This window comes from Neolamprologus multifasciatus, chromosome 20 (assembly GCF_963576455.1).
Source record: "Neolamprologus multifasciatus chromosome 20, fNeoMul1.2, whole genome shotgun sequence".
NCBI lineage: Eukaryota > Metazoa > Chordata > Actinopteri > Cichliformes > Cichlidae > Neolamprologus > Neolamprologus multifasciatus.
Genome location: NC_140458.1, coordinates 19,332,252 through 19,356,464, shown reverse-complemented (window position 1 = coordinate 19,356,464; position 24,213 = coordinate 19,332,252). Strand labels below are relative to the sequence as shown.

The 24,213-nt window shown below is 42.0% G+C and overlaps 1 protein-coding gene across 6 annotated transcripts in view; it reads left to right on the top strand.

The window, feature by feature from the left end:
• The window catches only part of atp2b3b (ATPase plasma membrane Ca2+ transporting 3b), a 100,044-nt gene that overhangs the window by 25,213 nt on the left and 50,618 nt on the right, over positions 1 to 24,213 (top strand). For 4 of the 6 annotated variants that reach the window (XM_085144650.1, XM_085144651.1, XM_085144655.1 and 1 more), the window contains exons 5-18: positions 1,298 to 1,423; positions 2,748 to 2,873; positions 4,735 to 4,791; positions 6,029 to 6,070; positions 6,185 to 6,349; positions 6,734 to 6,805; positions 6,949 to 7,091; positions 9,279 to 9,411; positions 10,573 to 10,682; positions 10,895 to 11,029; positions 11,858 to 11,964; positions 12,141 to 12,216; positions 14,984 to 15,142; positions 15,645 to 15,824. In XM_085144650.1, coding sequence (XP_085000776.1) covers positions 1,298 to 1,423; positions 2,748 to 2,873; positions 4,735 to 4,791; positions 6,029 to 6,070; positions 6,185 to 6,349; positions 6,734 to 6,805; positions 6,949 to 7,091; positions 9,279 to 9,411; positions 10,573 to 10,682; positions 10,895 to 11,029; positions 11,858 to 11,964; positions 12,141 to 12,216; positions 14,984 to 15,142; positions 15,645 to 15,824 — 1,631 coding nt within the window. The remainder of the gene's footprint in view (positions 1 to 1,297; positions 1,424 to 2,747; positions 2,874 to 4,734; positions 4,792 to 6,028; positions 6,071 to 6,184; positions 6,350 to 6,733; positions 6,806 to 6,948; positions 7,092 to 9,278; positions 9,412 to 10,572; positions 10,683 to 10,894; positions 11,030 to 11,857; positions 11,965 to 12,140; positions 12,217 to 14,983; positions 15,143 to 15,644; positions 15,825 to 24,213) is intronic. The other 2 variants (XM_085144653.1, XM_085144654.1) reach the window with 1 other exon arrangement.

Sequence of the window (24,213 nt, the reverse complement as noted above, 5' to 3'; positions counted from 1 at the left end):
TATGATTTCCTTATGGCTAAAATCAATACTATTTGACGTCATACATATGCTTGTGCTAGCTTGTTCAATAATGACAATAATTCAACAGGTTAGCTAACCAGTATTTGCACTCAGATATGTTTAGGTTTTTTTTTAGGTAAGGCCTCAGTCACACATGCCTAGAGACAGTCCTGGCAAATTCTGATCACTAGGGAAAAATGTGCCTTTCCGACCAGCTGGTTGCTGGAAGTTGCTTATATTGCTAGGTCAAATTGGTCACAAAGAAGCTGCTGCACCATTAACCTCCATGTAATTTGGTCACCAGGAGACCATGGTGAATCACCATATACCGTTTTGTGACCAATTTACCTAGTGTCAGCAAACAACCACCAACCACCCAGAAACACACTTTTCATGGCTTGGAGCCACTGATCATTCTGTAGGCCTGCATGACTGTGGTTCAGCTAAAATCATAGAGACAGCAAGGAACCTTCAGCAACCACTTGCGGGGAATACTTTACCCTAATGATCAGTGTTTGCCAGGTAATCACCAAACAAGTCTCTAAGTCTCTAAGTCTCTATGACTGGGACCAAAGATACCATTAGCTATTGATACTCTCTGTTGATGCTGGGACTGGAAGTGAGGAATCGAGGCAAAGCTTCAAGCATCCAGAATGACAGCCTGTAAAATGAGTGGGAACTAAGAGGGATGTTGTTTTTTCCAAATCAGCAGTGTCTAAAAGAAAATGTGAAGGTCATAGAAGGAAAGAGAATCAACCCTGGATTGTGGATGATTGAATAACACTGATTTCAGTTATGAATCACAAATGTCAGGTAAAGAACCAGGGGAAGATGGCAATCAAAACCTCAACAGTGAATGCACACGTGTACACTCAAATTTTGGACACTCTTCTCATTGATAGAAAGTAATTATTTTTTAAATGATTATACTTCTTGCCACAGAGTAAAGAGTTTAAAAGCTTTTTTTTTTTTTAGGTAAGGCATTTTTCATTAGTCAAGCTACCAGCCACAGTGACCACTGAAACGAGCAGACACACACAAATAATCAAGAACACCATCCATTCCATACATTTATTGTTCCTTCTTGTGTTTGTTGTAGAATTTATGTCACACCATTTGCATGCATGCATTGATGGGGATACTATCTGCAGTGAGAAAAAAAGAGACAGCGAGAGAGGGAAATGGCATAAAAAGCAGTTAAAGTCAAGTGAATTTAATTGGTGCTGTGCAGTAATAGTGAGGATATATAATGCAAGCAAGCTGAGTAAAACACTGATATGTGTATGTCTATGTTCAGGTGACCTACTGCCAGCTGATGGTATCTTGGTCCAAGGAAATGATCTGAAGATAGATGAGAGCTCTCTTACCGGAGAGTCTGACCATGTACGCAAATCTGTGGATAAGGACCCCATGCTGCTCTCAGGTTTGTTGTTTTTTTGCTCAAAAAGTGGCAAGTGTTTTTCCCCCCAGGCATTTTTAAGTACATACTTAAATGTACTGGGCATTTAATGCCCCTTAGCTCACTGTTTATTATATTTAATTCTCCCACCAGAAAGAGAGATCAGAGAGATTATTCTGTTCACTTTTTTGTCTGTTTGTTAGCAGTCTAGAGTCCACAGTTATTAAGATATCAACATTCTAATTACAGTTTGTGTGGCGGTAGCTACCAATATCAGCTCGAGCTGATTTAATTTTGGTGAAAATTGGGTCAAGTCAACACCAACACCAAATGTCAAAATCAGTAAAAACTTCATATTACCCACAATTATTTGTAATTCATCTTCAAACTTCGCAACTTCACAATGCCTTGGGGGACATTGGTACCTAGGTTGGCTAAACATTGAATAAAGGTCAAAAAATTAAACCAATATACCATTTGATATATTATGGAGAGAACAATGCAACACACTTTTTCTTTCTTCAGTACAACACCCTGTGACATCACAATGACACCATAAACTTTTGGAAAATTACACACTGCATGAATATATCTTAAATCTTAAGTTTTACAGCTTATAGAAGCCAAAGATTTCAGCCACTTCTGCTCCAATCATATGGGTAAAGGTAATACAATACACAATTATAGTATGTAATGCTTCAAGTTCATAGGTCAAAGGTCAGACATCAGCATGTTATAAAAGCAGGCCCTCATCAACATGTTGTAATAAAAACATCATCAAAGTTTTAGTATAGCAATTGCCCTTTGGGGGGAGTTGCGTTCTCTGACTGCTCTTGTTGTTTGTCTGTGTCACTACTTTTTTTCCAGCAACCAATGAAAAAGCTCTGGTAAAGTACCTGTCGGCCTGATACCAAACATAAGGCAGAAACAAGCTGTAGCTTTTAAACAGAATGAAACATCCAGTGGCTAATTTTTAGTTGGCTTGTGCAGTCTGAGTTTTTTTCATGCTGCTCTTGCGCCAGCAGTTGCAACTACAAGTGTGCATGCAGCTATGAAGATAAAGCACATCCTCGTGATGTTATTTATTATTCATAACTGTCTGGTAAAGTAACAGATTGCAAAACTATACAAACATATTCAATTTATAAATACTATGGGTCACCAAGTCAAGTCTTGTGAGTTTTTTGCCATCAATTCAAGTCAATGAAAGACAAGTCAGTATTTTTGTGACCCTGCTCCTGAGGGTTAGGGTTTAGCCTTAACTAATTTTTTTCCTCCAGATTGTCTTTTTTTACTGTAACTATTGAGACCAACACTTTACATGTAGCACTCATCTAAACTATTAAAGGTACCCATGTGATGGAGGGCTCGGGGAGGATGCTGGTGACAGCTGTTGGTGTCAACTCACAGACAGGCATCATCTTCACTCTCCTGGGAGCTGGAGATGTGGAGGAAGATGGGAAAGAGAAGAAAGGTAAGTGACCCAGTGGAGACAATAAATGACAATAATTAAGATAATTTTGTTGAAGATGCGTTTCACCTTTATGATAGGTTTAAATATTTTCATCTTTATTATTAATACGTGCAGTATTGTTGTTGATATATTCAAACCAGTAGAGGATGTAAAAAGATGAAGCAGATAAAGCTCTCTCTTTTATCACCTCTGTGATCTTTGGTTTAGTCGCCCTTTCTTTACTATCTTTTGGTTAGCATCTGACACACATACTACAACATTATTTAACTGAAATTTAAAAAAAAGAAAAGAAAAACAAAACAAAACAAAACAAAAAATAAAAATTCACAGTGTGGTAAGCTTAAAAAACTCAGTAATACAAAGAGCCTCGAGGCAACTGTTGTTGTGATTTGATGCTATATAAATGAAATTACATTGAAATTGTAACTAAATGAGACTGTGCTCATGAGAAAAATCTATAAGGACATGTCCAAGATGACTACAAAGAGACACACACCAACAGAAACAAAATAATCAAACATGCAAAACAAACACAAAAGACATAAAACCCAGCATAAAAATAAGACACAATATGGTAAAGAAAAGACCAGAAACTACAAATAACACAGCCATCTTCTTTTGTGTCTGCTTCAATAGGGAGGTCTTGCTCTTATGTGTGTGTGTGTGTGTGTGTGTGTGTGTGTGTGTGTGTGTGTGGAGGGGGGGCTGTTACATGTCTGTGCCCAGGGGGCTATTGTTTCATAATCCATCCATGCTCACACATTGTGACATGCGTGTGCTGGGATGTGTGTGTATGGGGTTAGCTGAATGCCTGAATGATTTCAGATAAGAGCTTCAACAGGAAACACACCAGTTTAACCTCATAGATAATTTAGCCCACATCCTCGTCATCTCTCTCTCCCCTACCTGTTTCCCTTTCTCTTTCCCCACTTGTTTTCTCATTTTCCCTTTCTTCTATCAGCCTGTCCGTCATTCTCCGATTCTTTCACTGTTTCTCTTGTTTACCCCGCTCCTGTGCCCTCTTTCACTTTCCTCTCTCTGGCATTGCCCTCCACTGTCTCTCCTCCCCACCCTTAATCTGAGAGAGAGAGGTTGAGGCTGCAGATTGAATCAATTATTGAAAGAGCAGGGGAGAGTGAGGCAGCTGGAGAGTTTCAGGGAAGAGTGTTGGTTGGTCAGTGCACAAAGCATTAGTCTGTGCTCATATTTGTTCCATGGGAGCCATGCAGTCAAAGCAGAGCTGCAGACAGCAGAAGCTACAAATACTTTCAGAAGCACTTAAGGTTGATATCATTATTAGTGCACTCTTCTGTGCCTCTACAGTACTGCTGCAGTTCTCACTTCTGCATTGAAATGCGTCTGCTACTGTTGACGTCTTGAAAAAGGAGAACGCATGTTCCTGGAATGCAGAAATAGACAGCAACAAAAAGCCTGATGACACTTATTTTATTAAAGAATACTCTTACAGCTTGTTGTTTTCGTTCTGTTCCCAAAGTGTTCGTTGCATCCTGGGATGTGTTGCAGCTCAGTGCAGCTGCCTCTGTGGGCTGGATCATTCAGACACTCGTTTACTGGAACTAATACATTATTCAGAAGACTTCTACAAATGCCAGAACTTGTTAGTTTTTCCTCATGCAGTGGGATTTTGCTGTGGGGCTGTTTACGTTTCTTCTTTAATCTGTCTCCTATATTGAGGTTTTATTCTATGCAATACACATTACGCACGCAGAGCTGTGCATACAACCACATTCACTTCTTGAGTTTTTTTTATACAGACTTGCTGTTTTTTGTTTTTCCCTTTTTGCCAAATCCTTCATGTGCCCCTTCCCACAAAAACCTTCCTTTGTCACACATTTAACAGAGGAGAGTACTGAGTTGCTCATCACTACAGATGCCAGTTACAGCACAGTCACCAATGGTATGTGAGCATAAAGTTATCCGCCCCACTCCTTTCCTCAACCAATGAATTGACCTCATAGTGTACACAGTGAAAGTGACAGTGCCGTATGATGCCACTTTGTATCTGATATCACCGTGTTGATGTTCATCCTGCAGTATCATAATGATGTTACTCTGGAACTGTTATTGCAACTCATGTTGTTGTGGTGGGTGTGCAGGAGTGGGGAAACGAAATATTAAGACTTAGTGGACTTTTATTTTTTTCATCAGTACATAGTAAACATTCAAGAGACAACAACAAGACAAGAAGTCAAAGATTATGGCAAGTGCTGTGGAATTTTTAACCAATTTTAAGTTGTTTGGTTTTATCCCACACTGGTTTGAGAGCAGCTGTCACAAACCACTCCCCCCCCCCCCCCCACACACACACACACACACCTTTTTTATCCTAAAATCACTACAGCAAAACTTTATATTGTGATGACTCCACAATATTACAGCGGAAACACTAACAGAAGAGAAGAAATGCTCAGTGTATCACAAGAAATCTCCCAGCAGCCTTTGATATTGTAACTAAGGAATGCTACAAGGTTACCTGATGCGGTCGTAACTATAAGATTTATCAAAAAGGAATGTTTTAAATCTAATCGTCAACTGTTTGTCTCCCAATTTCAAACCAAGAGCTGGTTCCACAGAAGAGTGCCTTCAGTAATTAGACCTGCAGTCTGAAAGCAAAGTGCTCTATTAGTATAATGTGGTACTATGAGGTCTTTAAGATATGGCTGCACCTTATTATTGAAGACTTTGTATGTGAAGAAAATGATTTTAAATTCAATTCAATTTTATATTTTACAGGAAGCTTGTCAAGAGAAGCCTATATAAGGGAAGCATGATCTTTGTTTCTAGTGCTATTTTGTGTTTTTTTTAATGGAGAAAACACTGATTGGAACAATGTCATGAAGCCAAAACCATTTGTGTGAGGTGACTACCAGAGCAACATTGGTCATGTTGTAGGAACACCATTGTGGTGATATCAGATTATGTGGATTACCTTTGGATAATACCTTTGAAAATGTCTCTCACTCTCTTGTATAACCCAGTGTATGAAGTATGAACTGTTCCCTTTAGTATTGTTCTGTGTGTTTTCTGTTTCTGCAAGTTGTCACAATAAAAATGCACTATTTGTTTTATTATTTTTTGTGTTCTTGTTCTTTGACCTTTATGGCCCTGTCTAACTTGGCCTCCTTTTGTCTCAGGAAAGCAACCTGATGGTGCAGTGGAGAACAATCAGAACAAAGGTAGAGGCTTGTGTTTGGTTGGAATTTGGTTTGCATGTCGAGTGAGTTTGTTTTATTGTCAGGTGCTGAAGACATTTACAGTTTTCAAATCTTTTTGCTGTGTGTGTTTTTCAGCCAAAAAACAGGATGGGGGAGTTGCCATGGAGATGCAACCTCTGAAGAGTGCAGAAGGAGGAGAGGTAGAGGACAGAGAGAAGAAGAAGACCAATGTTCCAAAGAAAGAGAAGAGTGTGTTGCAGGGAAAGCTCACAAAACTGGCTGTTCAGATTGGCAAAGCAGGTACACAACTCATCCCTATACCGGGCAGAATTTCACGCCCTTATAGTTTCAGTGTCCTCTAAAATATCAGCACACAAAGTCGAAGCTGCAGCTGTATGTCCTACTGAGCTTTTGTTGCAACAATGTATGGGTTTCTCAGTATGAAAAACAAATTGTGGGAATAGTGTGAAGGTCTGAGTGTGAAAGTGTGAAGACTTGGGTAGAAAGATGCTGTATTACTGTTCAGAGACAGGCATGTGTGCAAGATGATGTTCTTGACTGCTACAAGAATGTGAACGACATGTTTTTATTCTTGACATGTGTCACTACAGGCCCAACATAAAATGCAATGCAGTCTTGACTGAGCAACTCTGATGAGTTGTCTCTTCCTTATTCTCCCTACAGGTTTGGTGATGTCAGCCATCACTGTCATCATTTTGGTGCTGTTCTTTGTCATCAACACATTTGTCGTTGAAGGTTTGTGTTTATGCAGCTTCCCAACATATACAATCGCTCATTACTGTTTTAAACACAACAGTGTTTTCTTGTCATGTCGAATATTTCTTAGGCTTTCAACAGAGGTTGTGTAGGTTTAATATGCAGTTTGCTGTGTGTTGCAGGTCACTCATGGTTGCCAGAGTGCACTCCAGTCTACATCCAGTACTTTGTCAAGTTCTTCATTATTGGAGTCACTGTGCTGGTTGTTGCTGTCCCAGAAGGCTTACCTCTCGCTGTCACAATCTCTCTGGCTTACTCTGTCAAGGTACATTCGCCTGTCAGCTTTAATGAATGATTAACCACATGGACATGTAGGAACTGCTACTTCTTTAGCTGGTCACGTTGGCTTCACGCTGAGACTGTCATGGGAAAAAAAGTCAGCTAAAAGAGACTTAGCCACCTTCATCCTGGGGACTGGAACAGGAGTAGGGACATGCTGAGCCCTGTCTGGGCACTAGCTTCCCTGGGAAGCAGGGACCAGTAGAAGGAACCACAGCTGGGAGTGAGTACGGATGCAGGGACAGGGTGGATCCTGGCTACGCTCACTCTGGGGGATGGGAAAGGTGAAGGGTTAGGTTCTGGAGTGGCCCTTGGTGGAGCAGCAGTCTCTACAAAACCAAGCTAGGAAGCAGAACAGTCTTTTAGGCTGCTTAGCATAGTTGTGCTCTTAGCAGTCTTTGAGGAAACCCCCAGCAGGGCAACAGTTTCTGGGAAGGCCAGCTCAGCCAAACCACTAATGGTCTCCAGGGAGTCGTGCTGTGAATCAGTTATTGGGGAGACATGCTGTGAAACCTTAACAGTCTCTGGGGAGAGTGGCTCAGTCACAGAAACAGGCTTTAAAAAGGCTGGACAAAACACAATATCACCTTCTGAAAAGATCAACTCTGTAAGACCATATGGACTTATCTTGTCTACTAGCTTAGCAAAAGGAAACACTGTTTTAAATTTGGCCAGTACAGAAGCATCAAACATGTTCTTCTTATTAACCGTTTCTGAAATACAAAACACACTTTGTTTATTAGCTGGCTCAGGAAGACAAGACTCAACGTTCTTAATGTTCATTAAAGAAACAAACTTCATGGTCCCAGACATATCGACCGACTGATGAAGAGGAAACACAAATTTTAGATTGGCCAACTCAGAAAAGGCACACGTCAGTCTTACTCATGACAGGCATGGTCTTGGAAAACCCAGCTTGGCTGACACAGGCTGGCAAACAGTCCCGTGCTGTATGTTCCCATGTAAACGACAAGGCTGACGGGCCAGGCAGCGGGAGCTCTGGTACGCTGAACGGCCATCCTGAGGCAGGAGAGCAGGCTAGCGCAGAGTCTTGAATCCTCAGAAATTGAAAGAGAGACTTCTTTGGTGTGAGGCCACCGTACTCAGTCTTGTAACCAGCCTTTCTTCGCTGCCCCAAGCCCCTTTTCCTCAAGGTTGAATATAGATGGAGATGTTGGAGGTTATCTGGAGAGCGAAGAGGACAGAGAATGACAGGCTGAACCTGCCCACTCTTATCACTGGAGGGTCGGGCAGAGGAAGGGCCAGGGAAACTGAAGATTGGCATCTGTGAGGCCCCCCCTAGGGCTAGGCAAGTCCCCAAAAAGGGTGATATTACACTGATTTCAGTGGTTCTTTCACACAGTCTTTAATCCATTAAATCATCATTGCAATCTTTGTTCTTTCCTCTTGCAAAGTGGTACACATGTTGTTCCAGTGACATTTACAGTCACGTATACAAGGTCAAATGTAAGGTAAAGTGGGGTAATTACATGTTGTGATAAAAGGAAATGTGAAAAACTCTTTGCTGAATACTTTAAAACACAGGAAATGTGAAAACTAAAAATGCAACCTAATAAAAGAGCAGAAATCCTTATGAAGAAAATAAATAAATAATTAAGAGCTCTGAAATGACCATGAGAATCCCACTGTGGCAGTTCAATGAAGAGAGCTCATTTGTAAGAAGTGAAGTGATTTCTTGAGATACAGAATTCTATTAACATATTTGGCAATTAGACTCAGATGACCCATGATAGCAGAACAGAATCCCAGTGGTGTTAGGAATTAGAACAGGACCCTCTGGAGTCTAGACACTGGTGTCAGGTAAGATGGGGAGGAGGTGTGTCTAAATCAGTTTTCTAAAAGAATATAGTTGAGAACCTTAAGAAAGTGTCCATCTAGTTTCAGAAAAAGGGTTTGGTGTCGTAGTGTATACTATTAATACATTAATTCTACATTTAACATTTTCTCCATATCCTCCCTTATCCTTATCTATCTATCTATCTATCTATCTATCTATCTATCTATCTATCTATCTATCTATCTATCTATCTATCTATCTATCTATCTATCTATCTATCTATCTATCTATCTATCTATCTATCTATCTATCCTCATTCACACCATCCCACCCTCCCTCCTGTCCTCCCCTCACACACTGCTATGTCATTTATAGAAAATGATGAAAGACAACAACCTTGTACGGCACCTTGATGCATGTGAGACCATGGGTAATGCTACGGCCATCTGCTCTGACAAGACAGGCACCCTCACCACGAACCGCATGACTGTAGTGCAGGCTTACATCGGTGAGTACAAATGATAATTCATAAATGCCATGCTGAAGATTGGTGAACAAATTTGTGAATGCTGAAGAGTTGTGGGTAGTGACTGAAAGAATGAGATCACGGATATAATCGGCAGAAATGAGCTTCCTCCGAAGCGTGGCTGGCCTCTCCCTTAGTTCATATTAGAATGAATCAAACTTTCATCCATTCTAATATTCTGTAGTGTAGTTCAGTATTGCAATTAGTGACAGTCTAGTTCTAGTTAAATAAATAAATTGAAAGATTCTATAAACTGACCTCATTAATTGAAACGCTGACCTATGATTTGAAACAATAAATATATGACATCCCTTTTAACATTGCCTCAAGGTATAAAGGAGATGGAACTGTTGTTTATGCATGCGCCTGCTCAGTGTGTCCAGAAATATTAGATCTTTTGACTGTTTTGCAGATGATGCGCAGCTTTATATAACTCTTTTACAACAATAATAGTTGTCGTTGTTAGTTAATACATTACATGCTAGTTGTTGACTGTCTCTCTACATCCACAATGAATTGGTTACAGCCACCTCTTCTTTTTTGTTGCTGTTTATATTTCATGTTTCTTTTTCAAAATCAGACTTCTCACTTTTACAAAGTTAAGAAACGTGTTTCAAAAAGATTGGTTAACAGTGACTGGCAGAGGCTAAGATGAACTTTTGACTTTTAATTCTTGCTATGAGTCAAGCTCCAAAACATACTGAATCCTTTTTACTCAGTAGTTTCTAACGATGTCATTCAAACACAATGTCCTAGTTTGTAACAATTACTTTCTGTCATAAATTTGTAGTCACGTGATGACATTGGCAGGGTTATTTTCTAGGGCTTGACAAAGCGCCTGCAGAGCCACAGAATACGTTATACAACTGTTCTGACCGGCTCAGCAGCACTCTGCATGATGAAAACAGCGCCTCTGTGAAATGCCGTCAGTAATGTATTGGCACATAACTGTACTACATACATTCCTCTTACAAAAACTCACCAGTGGAAACAATGGGGAAAAAAGCTTTAGCAGCATAGCAGTTTTCTGTCTTGACAAAACAACTTTCTGTCATGGGTGACTCATTATCAGCTTGATGGCACAATAGCAGCACAGAAAAAATCTATTACCAATGTGGATTAAAGTGATATTCTTGTTTTCAGGTGATGTGCACCACCGTGTGATCCCAGAACCTGGACAAATCAACCCCCGGACACTGAATCTGTTAGTCAATGCTATCGCAATCAACAGCGCCTACACCTCCAAGATCTTAGTGAGTCATGTATTGACAGAGGTGCCATTTTGTTGCAGGTTGCTCTCTGGTTTAATAATGCTTTACCGGTCCTTGGTTGTCACTAATTAATTGGACTTGTGGGTTTTCTTTTTCCTGTTCCTTTTCTTTAATGTCATTTTTATTTTTGTACTTTCTCTGCCCTCCATCATTTCTCGCTCTCCAATCAAACAACTCAACTAACTTTCCATCAGCCACCTGATGTGGAAGGGGGTTTGGCAAAGCAGGTGGGCAACAAGACAGAGTGTGGCCTGCTGGGATTTGTATTAGACCTACAACAGGACTATGCCCCCATCAGAGAGCAGATCCCTGAGGAGCGACTGTACAAGGTAGGATCTCATGCAGCACATTTCACTTTTACCAGTTAAATTTTTATTTTTAGAACATTTTAGTAAAAGTTTGCCAGAAGGTTAGGTCACTATGTATTTGAACTCATCTAACTGAAAGAATCAACAGACTTTATATTGTGTTTTTTACAGTCTGAGAATTAAATTATACATTTTCACAATATGCTTTAATAAACAAAATCAAGTGGGAGCTAATCACACTCAGTGTCCTCAAAACAAAGCAAGAACTGCATTCTGTTGCACTTTTGATGATGTAAGCAGGTTGCAAGGATTATACTTAATTGTGATTTGTTGCTGAATAACTGAAATGGAATTGAACTGAACTATGCTGTACATTTGGCCCTTGATTTGATTCTCATTGTGCAATCTTTAAACTTGCTAAATGAGAAGGGGTATCAGACTTGGTAAATCTGAGTTTGACACCTCTGCTGTAAAATCTTACAGGATTTTCAAACACTCTCTTGACGATTGGGTTCAGCAGCATTCTCTTCGCTACAATGATGGGAGACAAACAAGCGTGTTGTTTTCCTTGGTGCTGGCAGATCACAGTGATGACTCAAATCATCACTTATTCATAGCTACATAAACCACAATTGCTTTTCAGTGATGAAATGATGAGGGTATAGCTGATTTCCCCTACTTTATGATGAGTCGACATGCTGACAGTGCAGCAAGCATGATTTCTCACATTGATAAAGATTCAAACCCTTAAGTACAACTTCAGCACACCCCGTGGGGCATTAAGTCAGAGATATTAAAGTCTATTTTTGATTGTACTCTTATGTATCACACATCTCCCCTCTCTCTCAGGTGTATACATTCAACTCAGTGCGTAAATCCATGAGCACGGTGATCAAGCTGCCTGATGGTTCCTTCCGGCTTTACAGCAAAGGAGCATCTGAAATCATGTTAAAGAAGTGAGTGATAGGGGAGGATGAGCAAAGGAGGAAGTGGTCTGGTGTTACATGAGATTATGTAAACTAATATAACAGCAACAGCTCACACTGTGTTTAATGTAATTGTTTAAATGGTTTTAATCTGTAAAATAAAAACTGCTCTTTTTCCTCCTCAAAAATCTTCATCTGTCGTCCAGGTGTTCCTACATCCTCGATGCCAATGGAGAATCTCGCAGTTTCCGCCCACGTGACAGAGATGAGATGGTAAAACAGGTAAGACTTTCTGATTCCTTCATTGTATCATTCTAAAAGTCCTTCTCCTAATAGATTTTAGCTACCTTCTCAGTAATTTTCAAGACTTTCCATTTTCAGAAACTAGAAGATTTTACATGTCACAAAACATGATAGATTTTCTTTTGTTTTCCACAAACATCAAACAGAAATTCTATCCAGAGGGGTGACTTAAACAGAAACTAAAACCCAGATTGAGTGCTGAGTGCCAAAACTTAAAGTAATCGTCACAGTCTCTAACTGTGCCTTTCTGCTGTTTTATGCCAAGCAGGTAAAGCTGCAAACAGAAATATGAGAAAGCTATGAAAGTGAAATAAAACAGTATACAGAGTTGTACAGAGTTGAATACTGTACCTCTTTTGTTTAATAATCTTGTTAGATGCGTAATGTTAGTGAGGAGCTATGCTATTGTGTAGGACAAACTTGAGATGCCGACACCTCTTATTACATCGTGAAATTGTCATGATAAGCACAAGCTTCACCAGTGGTGCTGCCTCAAGGATCTCTTGTATCAGTATTTTGCTGATAGACAGAGGCCTATTGCAGCATCATTACGTTTGGCTGTTACTTTGTGAAACCAGATAAAAACTCTGTAAGGCCACTGCTTTCCTGACTCAGTCTGCCCATATTGTACCTTAAATATCCACTAGCAAAAATATTATTCACACATTATAGATAAGAAGTCACACTTGGAGTCACACTAAACACCATAAGCATCACAGAACAGAATGTGAGTTAAGACCAGCGTTGGTAGACTTACATTCTAAATCTGCTATACGTGTTCACCAGATCAGCTTTGATGTAACTAAAACTTTTAACAGCAAAACACATGTATTTGTTCCACATAGTTCTAAGCCTGCGCAGGCTGAGTATTGTTAATTGACAGACTGCCTGACTGGCCTACATTTGCGTTTTGATAAACAACTTCTGCCGTGAGAAAAATAATTTCTTACACAATTTTGTTCCAGCTCAGTAGTTCAGTTTCCACTGTGGCAGCTTTAGTCACCTCATCTTTACATTACTGCTGTCTGCAGCTTGAGGTCTTTTCCTTCCAGCTGTGTATTCATATTTAAATGTTATATACAGGACAATACAGTGGGGCAAAAAAGTATTTAGTCAGCCACCGATTGTGCAAGTTCCCCCACTTAAAATGATGACAGAGGTCAGTAATTTGCACCAGAGGTACACTTCAACTGTGAGAGACAGAATGTGAAAAAGAAATCCATGAATTCACATGGTAGGATTTGTAAAGAATTTATTCGTAAATCAGGGTGGAAAATAAGTATTTGGTCACCTCAAACAAGGAAAATCCCTGGCTCTCACAGACCTGTAACGTCTTCTGTAAGAAGCTTTTCTGTCCCCCACTCGTTACCTGTATGAATGGCACCTGTTTGACCTCATCATCTGTATAAAAGACACCTGTCCACAGCCTCAACCAGTCAGACTTCAAACTCCGCCATGGCCAAGACCAAAGAGCTTTCGAAGGACACCAGGAAAAGAATTGTAGACCTGCACCAGACTGGGAAGAGTGAATCTACAATAGGCAAGCAGCTTGGTGTGAAAAAATCAACTGTGGGAGCAATCATCAGAAAATGGAAGACATACAAGACCACTGATAATCTCCCTCGATCTGGGGCTCCACGCAAGATCTCATCCCGTGGGGTCAAAATGATCATGTGAACGGTGAGCAAAGATCCCAGAACCACACGGGGGGACCTGGTGAATGACCTGCAGAGAGCTGGGACCAAAGTAACAAAGGTCACCATCAGTAACACACTACAACGGCAGGGAATCAAATCCCGCAGTGCCAGACGTGTTCCGCTGCTGAAGCCAGTGCATGTCCAGGCCCGTCTGAAGTTTGCCAGAGAGCACATGGATGATACAGCAGAGGATTGGGAGAATGTCATGTGGTCAGATGAAACCAAAGTAGAACTTTTTGGTATAAACTCAACTCGTCGTGTTTGGAGGAAGAAGAATACTGAGTTGCATCCCAAGAACACCATACCTACTGTGAAGCATGGGGGTGGAAACATCATGCTATGGGGCTGTTTTTCTGCCAAGGGGACAGGACGACTGATCCGTGTTAAGGACAGAATGAATGGGGCCAAGTATCGTGAGATTTTGAGCCAAAACCTCCTTCCATCAGTGAGAACTTTGAAGATGAAACGAGGCTGGGTCTTCCAACATGACAATGATCCAAAACACACCGCCCGGGCAACAAAGGAGTGGCTCCGTAAGAAGCATTTGAAAGTCCTGGAGTGGCCTAGCCAGTCTCCAGACCTCAACCCCATAGAAAATCTGTGGCGGGAGTTGAAAGTCCGTGTTGCTCGGCGACAGCCCCAAAACATCACTGCTCTTGAGAAGATCTGCATGGAGGAATGGGCCAAAATACCAGCTACTGTGTGTGCAAACCTGGTAAAGACCTATAGTAAACGTTTGACCTCTGTTATTGCCAACAAAGGTTATGTTGCAAAGTATTGAGTTGTATTTTTGTTATTGACCAAATACTTATTTTCCACCCTGATTTACGAATAAATTCTTTACAAATCCTACCATGTGAATTCATGGATTTTTTTTTCACATTCTGTCTCTCACAGTTGAAGTGTACCTCTGGTGCAAATTACTGACCTCTGTCATCATTTTAAGTGGGGGAACTTGCACAATCGGTGGCTGACTAAATACTTTTTTGCCCCACTGTATAGTGTGGTCTAATCTTCCTGATTATTGCTGCAATAATGATTATTAATAGGTGATTGAGCCCATGGCATGTGAGGGGTTGAGGACCATATGCATTGCATACCGTGACCTTCCATCCAATCCGGAACCAGAATGGGACAACGAGACAGAGATAGTAACGGAGTTGACCTGCATCACTGTAGTTGGGATAGAGGATCCTGTACGGCCTGAGGTAGGATACAACGAAGTGTGTTTGTTTGCCTCAGTTTGGGTAATTTGGATATATCCATTTTCATTTTTGTATAGTTCACAACATATATACTTGTGTATTAAGTAAATTGTGCTGTTAGCCATATAGGTAGCAAGCTAGCATTAGTATGATTATTGTACTGATGATTTCTGCTCCTTCCACTGGCTGGAAATTGTTTGGTGGTCCTTTGGTTGCTGCTTTGTGTTACTCAGGACAGTGACAGTCGAGGGCAAGATGTGTCCACTCAGCAACTGAGTACACCATCTGGCCACTCGTCAAACACTTAGCATTTAGGTGTCCTTTACTGAGTGAATACACTTTTTCAAGTGTCAGTATGGAAGTATGGGATTTGAGAGCTAGCATGTGTTTTGGAATAGTTGGAATTTGAATTTGTTCTTTGGGTTTGTTCATGCCATAATGCGACTGTGCTGTTAAAAACAATATTGTTATATTTTTTTGTGAACAAACGTCCTTGTCCTCCAAGGTGCCTGAAGCCATCCGTAAGTGTCAGCGTGCAGGCATTACAGTGCGGATGGTGACTGGCGATAACATTAACACAGCCAGGGCCATTGCTGCTAAATGTGGCATCATCCACCCCGGAGATGATTTTATCTGTCTAGAGGGCAAAGACTTTAACCGACGAATCAGGAACGAGAAAGGAGAGGTAAGTGGTGGTCTCAAATTAGTTGAATACCTTGTCAACTGGATTCCATGCACACTAATACATTTGTTTTAAAACTATAAAATAATTGCATCTCTTTCATGTCAAACAGCTGGGCTTCTCTTTCCTTTAAAGACACTTAAAACAGATTTTTGAATTATTGACCCTGTTTTTAACAAGAATGAAGCACACACATATGTTGTCAACTTTGCTTTTTGAAATCATCATGAGAGCATAACACTGCACACTCACCAGCCACGATTTGTCAATAATAAGCTATTAGCTATTGTATATGAGCTAGTTAATTAAATTTATAAAATCATTTTCATGTTGAAGTGAAAATGTTTACTGAGAGCTAAGTGCAAGTTTGCCACTGACTTCGATACAATTGGAGAGGTCTTTTACAATCATAGGAGTCGCCGCCTGCTGGTCATTAAAAAGAATGCAGGTTTACAGAACATTTGCATTAGTTTCACTTCTCTAATGCAGTGTGAATCATTTATACACTCGTTTATCCAAATGTTTATGTAGCCCTCATTTACTCAATACCATTAAATAAATGGGCTTTGGGTTCTTTTTCTAGTGTACTCTCGTACAATATTTTTAAATTAACTTCTCTTTTGTTTCTGGGATCAATGAAGCTTATCCCTTAACAGTAGCACTACACGCAAAAATGAACACTAGTGTCTACAGTGCAGTAAATCATGTAAAGTAGAGCATTGCAACCCTCCTTTAATTTACCAAACAATGAAAACAATAAAATAATAAAATGGCAGGTTTCAGTATTCAGGCAAAGCAAAACACACACAGCAATTTACCAGCTGTACACAGAATCTCCTCATATACAATGTAAACCACCAGTGATAAAACAATTAGAGTCCCAAACTAAACCTAAAGCCGGCAGAAATACACCCTACGTTGCAGGCCTGTATTGCTCCAGTATAAATCCAAAAGATCTCCCAACCGGAAGTTCTTCACTCAACGAGCAAAAAATAAATAAATAAACTCAGTACCTTGTGAAACTTGCACCTCCCACCAGATTAATCCAGGCAACAGGCTGTTTTCAGCTCCTCCAAAAGCACTGGCTCTGAATGCAGTAGCACAAAGATGAGGAAGGTCTGTTATCTCCACGTGCTCCACAAGCTACCTGTTTTAGCTTCCCACGTTGCCAGAGGTACTCTGAGTGACTATCTGGGGTCCGTCAGTCGTTATCCAGTTCGGTAACGATCCTCTGCAGCTTGTTACGTTCCACAACTTTAGCGAAACGGCAGTCTACAGTAGTCCTTATTAGCGAACGGCTGGGTTAGTCTCACTTTATCTCAATGCGTGCCTGGCCACAAGAAACAAAACACACAGTCCAGCAGACTCACGCTGAAACTTTACGTGTAATGTCACTAGCTTACCAATATTGTGTGTTGTGGCGAATCCACTTAGCCAAAAAAATGGATCGGACATCAGTTGTAGAAACGATAGTCTTTATATAAGGCTTCAAAAAGGGGAATGTACAACAAATAAACTTCTCGACATCAGAGCAACATATAATGGCTTCCCGAAACTTTCTTTGCTAGCTAAAAACCCAGAGTTACTTTCGTCTACCACAGAGGATTCTGGGAAACGCAGTTTTCTAATGAAAATACCTGTTAAATGCTTCCCTTTAGAAGAAAATTAAATCTATAATTAACAGCTCTCACTAAACATGTGACTAGCACTTAAATCACTTACAAAATAACCAAAATGCTGTTATCAAACAATAAACTGCAATAAAGTTACAACATCCTCCCCCCCCCCGATGAACAATCTGTTCATCTAAAGCTCTAGGTTATACAACAACTGAATCGGTCTTCTTAACAGAGTTCCCGTTGTCGTGCGAACTAAGCAAGATCTAACAAGACTGTGTCGACCAGGAAACATTTCTTCAATTCTTCCAAGTTTCCACACTTGTCTGGGGAGGTTATCACGCCCAATGAGCACGACATCCCCTAGTTTTAGGGGTGTAGGCTTTGAAGCGTCACAGCAATGAGCTGACTTCAGCTCCAACAGATAGTCCCTTCTCCAGGTGTTCCAGAAGTTGGTCATGAGTTTCTGCCGGTATCTCCGTCTCCGAGTAATGTCCTCTTTCTTAGGTGTTGGATGGTGTTTGTCCTTCGGGATTGACTTGGGTGGTAGAGATGTCAGTCGTTTGCCCACCAAAAAGTGGGCTGGAGTAAGTGGTTGCGGTTCATTTACCTTGTTGTGCACAAAGGTGAGAGGCCTAGAGTTCAGAGTCGCTTCGACTTCCGCCAACACAGTACACATTTCTTCAAAGTGGAATGAAGCTCTACCTAACACCTTCTTGAGGCAGATTTTCACTGATCTGACAAGACGTTCCCAGAATCCACCCCACCAGGCTGCTCTTTCTGCAATGAACTTCCAAGTAATTCCTCTTTCTGAGAAAAACTCCAGCAAATGTGGGTCTTTAATTGTCTTCCACAGCTCCTTCTTGGTCTGCTCTCTTAAATGTTCTGGCATTGTCAGAATAGATAACTCTGCATAGCCCTCTCCTGGCAATGAATCTCTTCAACGCTAGCAAAAATGTCTCAGTTGACTGATCTGACACAAGCTCTAAATGGACCGCTCGTGTCACAGCACAGGTAAATAGGGCAAGGTAGGATCTTTTCACAGAATCCTCTGTTTTCACATAGAGCGGCCCAGCAAAATCCACACCTGCAACTTCGAATGGTGGTGACTCGGATATTCTGTCCCTAGGCAAAGGTGCAGTTAGCTAATGCCCAGCCTTTGCCTTAAACCTCTTACACACAGTGCATCTGGTCACAATGCTCTTAACCAGCTGCCGGGCCCGGATGATCCAATATCTCTCTCTTATTTGTACAAGAGTGTCCCTTGCTCCTGAATGCATCACCCTTTTGTAACAGTCCTCTATCAGCAGTTCTGAAAATCTGTGTTTGGCAGAATCCAAGGATGCTGCTCTCTGAATGTGAAGTCCGACTGCTGCAGCCTGCCTCCAACACTAAGCAGCTCATCTTCATCAAGGAATGGTTTCAGTTCCTGAATCTTACTGTCATTCATCATAGGTTTTCCTACCTTCAGTCTCTGGACCTCCTGGTGAAAACTGTGATGTTGTGCAGCCTTAATCCAGTACTTCTCAGCATCAAGAAGCTCATTTGCTGTCAGGTCAGCTCGCATCTTTGGTTGCATCGTTGTTTTTGCATTAGCTATGAATCTCCTAATCCATGCTGTCACTCTGAGCACTCTCTTCAGTTTGCTGTAACTCTCAAGCTTCAGTATTGGTTCACAGATAACAGTGTCATTAGCAGCAAACTGCATGGCTATTTGATAACTGGATTTAAGTTCTACATTCATTTCGTCTGAAATGTTTTCATCTTCAGACTCACGTATCCGATCTTCTGATACAAGAAAACTGGGACCATTCCACCATAGCTGGTTTTGTAGTAGGGCCTCCACTGATTGTCCTCTTGTGGGCAGGTCAGCGGGATTAGCCTTCCCTGGGATGTGTGACCATGAAGATGGACTCGTAAGAGTCTGGATCTCAGTCACTCGGTTTGCAACAAACGGTTTCCACCTTTGTGCCGAACTGCAAATCCATTGCAAAGTGATCATGGAGTCAGTCCACATTTTTATTTGTGCTTGCTCCATCTTCAGCGAGATGATCAAGTTGTTCGCCAATCTGGCCCCAATCACAGCTCCCATGAGTTCCAGACGTGGCAACGTCATTTTCTTTAGGGGAGCCACCCTGGCTTTAGATGCGACCAAGCTCATTGTCGTTTCTCCTTCTCGTGTTTTGCCTTGAAGATAGGCCACAGCACTGTATGCCCTGAACAGACCATCCGAAGGTGCTCTCCAGTGCCACCAATGTTTCTGTAAGTCTCTCCACCCTTCCTGTCACGATCTGCCAATAGTAGTCAGCTCCTATGAGGACAGCAAGCTCTGGTTCCTCATTGGATCCTGGGAAGTCAGCCAGTTGTAGTCCTCTTTTCTTAAGCTCATGCTGGATCTGTTCACCAGGAACCTTCATTATTGCCGAGCACACTTGTGGGGTCTCCACAGCTTCTATTACAATACTCTGGCTAGGATCCCAGATATTTTGTAGCATAACCTTCACTATGCCGCAATGTGATCTTGTGGGAAAGAAGGACCCAAATGTGTGTAGTGTCAATGTCTCTTGCCTTATTACTGGTAAATTTAGGCTCTTCACCAACGTTTCATGTATGAAGCTTCTTTGGCTGCCTCCATCTAATAAGCAACGAGCTACCCTTCTGCCTGACGGGCCTTCAATCCACACCTTTGCAGTCTGTAGCAACACAGTGTTCTGTTCACCTGGTTTCACTCTTACTGAATGGGAGCACGGAGGAGACCACTGCTTCTTCTGGTTGGGATGGGGCCTGTACATCCACCCTTTCACCACCGCACACAGCAACGTGATGTCTCCTTCCACATTTCTCACAGGACACATTCTTGGTCTTACAGAATCTTGCAATGTGTTTCTGTCCCAAACACACAGAACATCTCCCCATTCTCTTTAACTTGTCCTTTCTTTGAAGCGTGTCATTATTTGGGCAGTTTTCCGATTTGTGATCGGCACACTCACAGAATATACAGGTGTTTTGTTTCTGGCTGGCTGTGTACAGCGCAGCAGTAGATTGTATGCTAGGCCTTTTACCTCACATCACTGAACGGTGGCCTGTACAGTTTATTTTCAGTTTTCTGTGGGTTGTACGACTTTGTCATTTGCAGCGCTCTTTCCCTGCTCTGAACCTCCTTCTGTAGGAATGTGACCATTTCTGACACTTTCCACTTTTCCACTCTTCATCTCCATTTCTCTGACGGCTGTATTCAAGAGCTATATCATCTGGAATCATCTTTAGCAGTATTGGGCATAACAAGCTTCCGTAGCTTTCTGACACTACACCCAATGACTCTAAACTTCTGATCTGAATTTCACATTCATCATACAGCTGCCTCAAAGCATGCACATCACATGCACAATTACTACATCCTTTCTTCGAAATCAGTTTTGCAGTAACTCAATTGCGTTGTCATAATTTTCATCTGTCAACATCAGTCCTGCAACTGCTTTTGCTGCTTGGCCAGTGAGATAGGTTTTCAAATAGGTAAACTTCTCTCTTTTGCATAGTGCATCATTGTGGTGAATAACAGCTTCATATTGACTCCAAAACTCCTGCCACAAACTGGCATCTCCATCATATTTGTGAATAATCAGCTTAGGAAGCTTTACCGATGCTCTCTGTGCCAATGAATGAGCAGAGCTAGCGTCACTCACCCTTTGATGCGCGGCTCGTTCGTGGCAATCCTCATTTCTCTTAATTATGCGGCGTGCACGGCTCTTGGACAGGATGATGCGCTCCTTATATTCCTCTGCGCTTTTGATCTCCATTTCCAGGTCATCCAGAGCTGTTTTACGTTCTATTTCACTATCTAAGGCATACAAGCTGAGCTCCTTTGCCGACAGCATTTCCAGTAATGTGCTCAGATGGTCAGTGTCCGGATCTGGTTTAGCCATTTTGGAGTCAATTTGATGTACAAGTTGTGTGGTAGCACCTCTTATCGTCCCACGTTTCCGTTTTGTTCTTTCCATTTCTCTCTGATGCTCGTCATCCGCCACTCCCGCAGCTTCGGCGGCGGCTCCGCGTAAATCCTGTTCGCTCATCTCTCCCGGGTTTCAGCACCAAAAAATGCATCTTCATCCGCCTTATCCGGGGCCGGGTCGCGGGGGCAGCAGCCTAAGCAAAGAGGCCCAGACCTCCCTCTCCCCAGCCACCTCCTCCAGCTCGTCCGGGGGAACACCAAGGCGTTCCCAGGCCAGCCGAGAGATATAATCTCTCCAGCGTGTCCTGGGTCTGCCCCGGGGCCTCCTCCCGGTGGGACATGCCTGGAACACCTCACCCAGGAGGCGCCCAGGGGGCATCCTTGTCAGATGCCCAAACCACCTCAACTGGCTCCTTTTGATGTGGAGCAGCAGCGGCTCTACTCTGAGCCCCTCCCGGATGGCCGAACTTCTCACCCTATCTCTAAGGGAGAGGCCAGCCACCCTTCGGAGGAAGCTCATTTCCGCCGCTTGTATCCGCGATCTCGTCCTTTTGGTCACTACCCACAGCTCATGGTCATAGGTGCTGTCAAAATGCTGTTATCAAACAATAAACTGCAATAAAGTTACAACATTGTGACTTGTCTTTCCGAAAAGTCAAAACACACTTACTAACATTACATAAAAACAAGCTAACTTCTCCAGATGCTCAGTGTAACTCACGCATGCCTGCCCTCTCTCCTTGCTTTGTCTTTTTTTTCTCTCTTTTTCCTTCTCCACCTTGTGTTACCTTCACAGACCATATCCCCGTAGGAAATTACAGTTCTCACAAGCAATTCCCAATAAAAGAAAGATAACTTATTTTAAACAATGCAAACATGTTTTTAATAATTTTACATGAACTTTGATCTTTTTAATATACAAGAAAATTGAACAAATGAATTTTACTCTTTGGTATTTATATTCTCAGACTTTACTTATCTTTTACTATTTATGCATCCTTTTAATCCGGGTTACACCCTCCCCCCACTAAATGTCTGGTGTCCTCAACAGACTACCAAGGAACTACAAGAACTTCTTGGGAATTAGGATGACCCTTTTTACATACTATGGCTCTTAGTCTTTGCCTATAGTGATGACAACCCTTCTATGTATAATAGTGATAGGCTGATCTTTAGCTTTTCCTGGCTCATCATAGGTTAAACGAACTACTGGTTTAATCTGTCTCCTAGGCCTTATTTTAGAAGTGTCACCCAACAAATCACGGTGTGTATTTGGTTTCTGAGTTTTGGCAGACAGAACAGGCTGTTCTGGGATCCAGATCAGGTTCTGGGGCAGAATCTTCATCATCTTCTTCATTTTGGTCATACTCCTCCTTAATAGCCACCATTTGGTCTTGCTCAGTCTCTCTGTCCTGAATAATGCCTCCATCCTCCAGTTGCAGTTCCTCATTTTCACTGCGCTCATCAGAAGCAGTTTCATCTCGAGAGCTTAGTGTGAGGGAGTCTGTGAAGGTGGGTAGCGACTCCCTGTGAATTTGGATGCCCAGGCTTTTGGTTATGTCACGCCCCTCTTTTCTGCATTCCTGTACCAAATTGTGGACATGGCTGGTGTTAGTGCCAGCAATGACAGGAATCTGCTCTTCTTTTGGGCTTGGACAGATCAAGGCAAGGACTGGTACAGTGTGTTTGGTGCCAGTCACTTCAGCCGGATACTCAACATCTACCACAACATAGCCAAGGTAGGGGTAACTGATATTGGACTCACCCCAAATATTGAGACCAGTGACCAGATGCACTGGGATGGAAGGCACATGGGCTTTGTACCAGGACTCGAATATTATGGTGACCTGTGATCCACTGTCAAATAAGGCATCACAGGGCTGTCCATTCACTTTAAGTGGCACAATACTTGGCGGCCCAATCAGTCCTTCTGGAATTCCAGCTGGGGTGGAAGAAGTCAGAAGACCCTGCTTGACATGGCAGTCAGTGTCAGTGGCATTACTTGTTGAAGTACCTAAACTTTCTTTCAGTGTCTTGACAGTTCGGATGAGCTTTCGTATAACTTTGCTCTGATTTTCAGGATTTTGACACTTTGCGACAAAATGTCCCTTTTCCCCACAACGGTAACAGAACTGCTCATCCAAAGGCGTTCTGTTCTGGTAAAGGGTCCTTGTCTTTTAGGTAGCCTCTACTGCTGCCACGGTAGCCAGTTTCACCGAAGAGTCTGGAGCAGTATCTCATTGGGCTACTTTCTGTTGCAGTCTTTTCACTTGTCTTTTCAAAGCAGCCAGTTCTCTGGTGTCACTGTGCTCACTTGACTGCATTGAGGACGAATCTTTATCTATGACATCAGGGGACTTAGTCATGCAGGTGGCTAACTTGGCATTAAGCTCTTTAACTTCAGCTTTGAGACTTTGTATTTCTGTATTGCCAGTCCCTGAAGGTTTTGTCTGTGCATGCTGGACTGAGGTATGTCGTTTTCTCCTTGATGCCTCATACTCTTCCTCTGTGCGAATCTCACTGTAGGGTTGGAGGAAAGTTGGGGGTTTGGACTTTCTTTCTCTCAGGTGCAGATTAATTAGCATGAGATCGGAAGTGACAGCCCCTCTCAGAAGTTGTTCTAGGTGAGCATTGTCTTTGCTAGAAGCTGGAAATCCTCCTCTCTGGACAACTTTAGTAAGGGCCTTTTCCAGACGCCTCAGAAAATCAGACAGTTTTTCACTTGGTTGTTGCTGCATTAAGCAGAAAGTGAACTAGAGATCATCCCCAGACTCAGCACTGCCAAATGCGCTTTCCAACGCCTCCAAGTATTCAACGGGACCTGCCT